This window comes from Acyrthosiphon pisum, chromosome X (assembly GCF_005508785.2).
Source record: "Acyrthosiphon pisum isolate AL4f chromosome X, pea_aphid_22Mar2018_4r6ur, whole genome shotgun sequence".
NCBI classification, from domain to species: domain Eukaryota; kingdom Metazoa; phylum Arthropoda; class Insecta; order Hemiptera; family Aphididae; genus Acyrthosiphon; species Acyrthosiphon pisum.
Window position 1 is genome coordinate 865,856 of NC_042493.1, and position 6,804 is coordinate 872,659.

At 31.8% G+C, this 6,804-nt stretch overlaps 1 protein-coding gene and 1 long non-coding RNA gene across 2 annotated transcripts in view; one reads left to right on the plus strand and one right to left on the minus strand.

The window, feature by feature from the left end:
• Window positions 1–2,169: 2,169 nt before the first annotated feature.
• On the minus strand, window positions 2,170–4,403 carry LOC100163480 (probable ATP-dependent RNA helicase DDX43). Its single transcript, XM_001950845.5, has 2 exons — window positions 2,781–4,403; window positions 2,170–2,711 (listed from the first exon to the last, which is right to left on the minus strand). Exons 1-2 carry the CDS (start codon window positions 4,160–4,162, stop codon window positions 2,384–2,386), a joined length of 1,710 nt encoding a protein of 569 aa, XP_001950880.1. The 5' UTR covers window positions 4,163–4,403; the 3' UTR covers window positions 2,170–2,383.
• Window positions 4,404–4,532: 129 nt separating this feature from the next.
• Window positions 4,533–6,804, plus strand: part of LOC103310162 — a 10,629-nt gene continuing 8,357 nt past the window's right edge. Inside the window, exon 1 of the long non-coding RNA XR_003838742.1 lies at window positions 4,533–4,754. This is a non-coding gene — a long non-coding RNA (uncharacterized LOC103310162). The remainder of the gene's footprint in view (window positions 4,755–6,804) is intronic.

Genomic DNA, 6,804 nt, shown 5'->3' on the forward strand with positions numbered 1-6,804 from the left:
ATTAGAAACACAATCAGAGATCAGTTTTGCTACAATCAATAAGTATAAAAGGTGTAACAAACTTTTCTGGATCAAGCAAATCATTTACCGATGTTATTGGTTCTGATAGTTACAACTACTAATCAACCTCTACACATCTATGTCCGATACTCCTGATAATTACAGCAGAATAGTAATTTTTTGAAAGTTAACAATTCAGAATATAACAGTTGTAATATAACAAAGAATTTAGAGTAGTTATAGGAAACCTTCATCCATCGACTTTTGTTCATCAACAATTTCAAAAGTAATAGGCCATTCTGTTGCGGGGAGTCCACACTCGACCTGTAAAAGATTGAATAAGGGTACGTGATTTGAGGGAGCCAAAAAAAGGATTCAAGGGTAGTCGGTCAAAAATCACTACAATATTACTTTTGTAAAATAACAATACTGTACCAGTGAAGTATTTAAAATTTAAATGGTATTATTGTGTATTTGTAAGTGTTTATATTTGGCTTACTTGTATTGTAGTGTATTGTAAAGTAATTAGATTTCATTGTATTGTATATTTATTTATACTATAAGAGTCTGCTGCACAAAATAGTACTGGTTGTACTGGAACTCTCTTCCCCACAACAATTTGACTAATAACATTGTCTCTTTTTAACATCAATTGCTTGTTCACGAATCAGCAGTGCAGTCAACTGTGTTTTGAATTATTTACATTTTATCTAGCAAAGGAAAGTCGGGCTGCTATGTGTGTATGTATGTTATGTGCATTCTACGTCAGTCTAATAATATTATAGTTAATAGTTGTTTGTAAGCTCCTTGACATTGTTCAAAGGTACATAATATTAGGCGCGTTTTTGTATAGAAGTTAAGAAAAATTTAACTTTTGCACGGGCAACGCCGGTTGTGACAGCTAGTAGTATATAAATTATAATATATATTGAAGTTAATGTTGATTAATAAATGATACTGGCAATGTGGAAGTCCTGTATAAGTGGTTCATGCAAAGTTGTCAATTTCACAAAAAAAAGTTAAGATATGTTGGCCATTTTATTTTCATGAAATAATACATTTTGGTGTCAAATTCACCTCAAAGATTCCAATATAATTAATTATTGCTCTATATTTTGGCCAAATCCCAGATTAAATGAAAACGGATTGTGTACTTAAATGTAAACAAAAACTGGCTGATATAATCTCCGCCAGAATCAGTACGACCATGTCAACGGATTGAAACTGTTTAATGTTAATTGTTTAATCTAGCGGTTCTCATTGATCGGGCGACCGCACCGCCACAAACTTATAACGAAAAACTATCGAAAAATTTGGGTTAGGAATACCAATTTTTCAAAAAAAAAAAACTAATATCTAAGTGTTGGTGAATGTGGTCACACTGATTTGGGCGGAGACCAGTCGGAGCACCGTATTTATTTTTTGCATTGCAGCATAGGAAGTGCACAATTTGTTGTCATTTTATCTATGGCCAAACCAAAGTAACTCACAGTCCACTAGTTTATTGGTCTATGAAGGTAACCATCCTAGAAATTCTAAGCAGGCACTGGTCTTTAAATAACTCAACAACCACGTCGGCATCCTATCAGATCATGCCCACACGCAACATCAATGCCATTATCTTCGGTTCAACAATCAAACAACAAGTACCATGCACCATAAACACACATTCTTGATCCTACAATTATGAGAATATAACAATACCGCACAAAATAAGACAATTAATGCACCTTCAGCTAATATACCAACATCCATCTAAACCTGTAGATGAATTTTTATCTATAATTAAATCCCTGCTCACCCATGTGTAATTTCTAAGCTGAATGACAACAAAAATTATAAATAACCCAAAAACCTCAAACTCTCTCCTCATTCAATATTATGGAATACAACAGAAATCAAAAAAAGACATTAGTATCATGAATTGCTTATCTAAAATAAACAATGTAGATAATTATTACATATTGTTGTAGGTATAACTTACTAGTATAAGTTCTTTCATACTGAAGATTCCAACCAGGCCCTCTTCATTTATATTATTTTTTCATGTTAAAAAAATGTAAGCTTTAATATGAAAATAAAAAAACATTAATTCAGTGTTGTACGAGGTGTTGTAACTTGAAAAACAAATATTTGGTATGATAATAGTTTGTCAAAATAATACAAAGCTATTTTCAAAATCAATCTATTTCAAATATAAAAACAAAGAAAACTAATAATAAACTTTAATATACTAAATTATTAAAAATTAAGATAATGAAAGTAATGATAAATAATAATAGTAATATTATTATAATATTATAATTTAAATAATTAAATATATTTTTTAATTATTGAAGCGTAAAATAGTAGTGTAGGTAATTTTAATATTTAAATTAATGTTTTAATGAGAAGTCATTGTGTATAATTCTGGTGGAATAGGTTGTTTAGACTTTTCCAAAACACCAATAAGGGCAGAAGCGTTGAATTTATCATATTTAGAAAACAAAGTAATTGCTGAACCTGTTTTTCCTGCTCTACCAGTCCTTCCAACTCTGTGAACATACTCTTCAATATTTAAAGGAAAATCATAGTTAATAACCAAACTAATATCATGAATATCTATTCCTCTGGATGCCACATCTGTAGCAATAAGTATGGATACAACACCATTACGTATGTCGGCCAGTGATGCTTCTCGATCGGCTTGTAGTCTTCCACCATGTATACATCTAAAAATTAAAAGGCTGGTTTCAAATTGAATTCATAAAAATTAATATTGTCTGTTCAGATTGTATTACCTGCACCCAATATTTTTACTATTGAAATTTTCATACATTTTGTCAACCGACGTTTTTTTGCGCATAAATATTATGACTTTATCATTCTTGGAAAGGTCATTGCTAATGAAGTTATCCAACCAACCTTCCTTTTGATGTTCTTTAAGTATTATAATTTTTTGAGTTACAGTATCCACAGTAGATAAATCAAGAGAACCAATTGTAATATGTAATGGATTTTTTGCAAAGTAATTGGCTAAATTTTGAACAGCTGTTGGCCATGTGGCGCTTGTTAAAATTGTTTGTTTATCCGGGCGAATGTGTCTAAGTGACAATTCTATTTGATTCTTAAAACCCATGTCTAACATGCGATCCGCTTCATCAAGGACCATATAAGACACATGATCGAGTTTAATGGCTTGTATACCAACCAAATCATTAAGCCTTCCTGGTGTGGCCACAATAATGTCTGGTTTTTCAGCTTGTATAAGTTCTTGATGAGTTAATGCTGATACACCACCACCATATACACAGACAACTTTGATATTGTTGTGTAAATATTTTGTTATTTCATCATGAATTTGTAACACGAGCTCTCTTGTTGGTCCCAAAATAAGCACAGATGGTCCAATACGTTTAATGCGCGGAGTAGGCTGTTGAAGCAAATGAATTAAAGCTGGCAAGATGTATGCCAATGTCTTGCCTGTACCCGTTTGGGCAATAGCTATTAAGTCATGTCCACTCATAATTATCGGCCATGCTTGACACTGTATAGGTGATGGTACAATAAACTTCTGTTTTTTAATCACCTTCATGATATCTGGATATGAGCTAAAAGCATGCTCAAATGTTTTTATTGGCTTCGGTATTGGTCGGAAACATTCAGCGCCAACCACGTACTGGACAGTAATCCCGTTTTGGGCAGTTCTGAATAATTGAACTTCCTCGTCAGACATTGCCTTTACTTGACTATGCTCCACGTAGAAATCCTTGATGATCGGCGGCAACGATTGTAACAACTCCAGCTCCCTTTCCTTGTTCTCCCGAAGGACTTCCTCCCAAACATCGTCATTGAAGTTGATCTTTTCTTCCGGAGACTTAGCTCTTTTGATCGTTCGCGGTCTCCCCGCACCTCCACCACGTGTTTGACGCCTGGGCGGCGGCGGTGGCGTGGAAATCGTTTCAGACCGCAGCAATTTTCCGACGATCTTCTCTATCATGCCGCTGGCTAAACGCTGTGCGTCTTCACTGCCAATTATCTTCACGTTTTTTGTGTCTGCTGTGTCACCGTTGGTTAGTTTTACCATCGCTCCGCTATCCTGTTGGATGCTCTTGATCGTAGCTCCTCCACGACCGATCACCAGACCAGCCATAGCTGATTCGATTACCAACAGAGTAGACATGGCGGTTGGTAGAAGGTAAGCGGAAAATGGATATCAATGGCGGAACACAAACGCCGACCGACAAAAGGTCGCAAAATTGAAAAAAAACAGGCAGTGCTGTAAATTACATGTATAGGAATGCGGAGAAAAATTAATGGTAAAAAGAACACTGACCGTCTGAACGGTGGACACAATTGAGATCGACTGACACTTTCAGGTGGGAGTAAATTTATTATTGTAATTTGCATGAACCTTCCCTACCATATTTTATACTTGGCGATGGAAAAATTGACAACAATCTGTTGCTGATAATGCGTTGTTGATAACTGACCGTATCAGTGATAAAGTCACACGGGCCTCAAGCAGCTCGAAAATGTTGTCATTTTTTTACCTTATTTATACAAATTATATTATATATTTCGTCCAAAATTAAAATATTTTACATGTACCTACATAAGTGTCGTTTACCTACGTACTACATACGCCAAATACAGTTATGGTACATTCAAAGGATACCTACTCATCTCAAATACGATGGATAAATTTGAAAGTTTATACACACCATAGAACATAATATTCTATGTACACACTAAAGCATGCTTAGGCTAACAAGGTAGGTACTACTACCACTAAAACCTTAGACCTATAAACAAATGGATAGCGCTTAGAGATAAAAATCAGGTGTACAATATAAAGTGAGCGAGGAAAGAAACAAAGTAGTAAAATGTGTATACAGTACCTTATGCAAGCTACTTCACTACTTTATTTTCATTCTCTCTCAGTTATATGGTTATACAGTTATATGATTGCCTAGCAGTGATGGCAGGGTGGAGTGGAATGCGCTATCTATTAGTTTATAGGTCTATGACTACAACTGGTTAACTATTAACCAAATTAATATTTTCTGTGTAGCAACAGTATACAGTTGTATTATTATAAATGTAATAGAAAAGATTATATTAATCATTATAATTGTTTAAAATATGAATTTCTGTATTTAAGCTTAAATAATATTTTAATATTTATTTATATTTGATATGAAAAAAGTATAGGCAGATAAAATTAGTAAAATTAAACAAATAAATAAATATGATAATTAACAGTCAACTAAGATATACATAAAAAAAAGTTATAGGTTATAGTAGGTATAATAGATTATAGTAACATCAACACTAAAAACAAAAAAACGAATCACAAAAATTTGACACAAACAATCACAAACTTTTATTAAGTTCATCAAGCCATTTCACAGCTGTTGGTCCGCCCTCATGTAGTTTTGTTAGTCCTACATCAAACATTGTAATGGGACAAGTCTCAGCTATATGTTTTACATATCTTATATTCAAAAACCTATAAATTTAGTGAATTGAAAAACAAAAAACTATTGAGGAACATATTTTAATTACAGGTTAGGTTATAACCTATAGTTGTGATTAGGGCTTGAATTTCAATGCATTTGCATTTTTTTTTTTTTAATATCTTACGCGATGCTTTCCAAGCTACAAATATGTTTCAAGTACTTCACGTTCCAACCACAAACATTTTTTGGGGCTTTTTTATTTATTTTTGCATTTTTTAGCGGATAACATTTTTGACAAATTTCACATATTATGACTAAAAAAATTAAACTCATTGAAATATAAATACTACGTAGTTGTATAGTACTACGTAATATAAATTATTTTCATTTTAACTATTTTTTTAAAAATAAAGGCTTTAACCAAAAGAAAAAATTATGTCAAATATTAGAAGGAGAAGATATTAATCCAGAAAATATTATTCCAGAAGATTTAACACCTAACGATCTGACATTTTTCAAGTTAGCTCCTATCACTACAGTTGATGTAGTAAGGACATTTTCAGTACATAAAAAATTATTGGCAGCCAACCGTCAATTATTTAAATTCCAAAATATTAAAGAAATTCTTACTGTACAGTCTAATGCAAATGTAATTTTATTTTTAACTTATTTTTTAATTTTAATTTATTTCTTTTGTACAGTGTAATGCAAATATATTTAAATTGTTTACTCATATTTAATAAGAATTTGAATTTATTCTGTAAATAATGTATTTTTTAAAAGGTCATTTTTTGATATTTTTAGGGCATTATTTTAGAGTTTTTAGGTCATAAATGCATTTTCTAAAATGTCATTTTTAGGGCATTTAAATCGGAACAATAGTTATGATAATAAAATGTGAGTAAAAAAAATGAAGGGTTGAATATCGATTGGTGAATTATTATTTATTTAATATTTTTACATACAAGAATAAGACTGTAAAGAGATTTTCACATGCACACTTGATTCTGAATAGATTCTCAACAACAAGTAAAAAGTTTTCAAGCTCTAACCCTAAAAATTATTTTAGACAAATCCCATAGGAAAGAAGTTATATAGGAAAGAAACAAGAGAAACACACCGGTAAAATTGTATTTAAACATTATAACCTTACAACGTATCAACTGTCGTTTAACTTTTGCAACAATTACATTTCTCATTACTTTTATGGTCATCAGATTATGTTGTTATCAATTTCAATAATATTTCTATAAAAAACTTGTTTCTGTACATTAATTTATGAATAACAGTGCATATGAACATCTCTAAATCATGTAATACTACATTGTTAGAACATTCTAGTAGCTAGTTAGTTCATAAATTT

What these genes read in the sequence shown, in the direction of transcription:
- LOC100163480 (XM_001950845.5), bottom strand. Translation starts at nt 4,162, where the DNA reads ATGTCTACTCTGTTGGTAATCGAATCAGCTATGGCTGGTCTGGTGATC. An exon ending in AGTAAAAATATTGGGTGCAG is followed by an intron (nt 2,712 to 2,780) that starts GTAATACAATCT and finishes TTTAATTTTTAG; the next exon opens with ATGTATACATGGTGGAAGAC.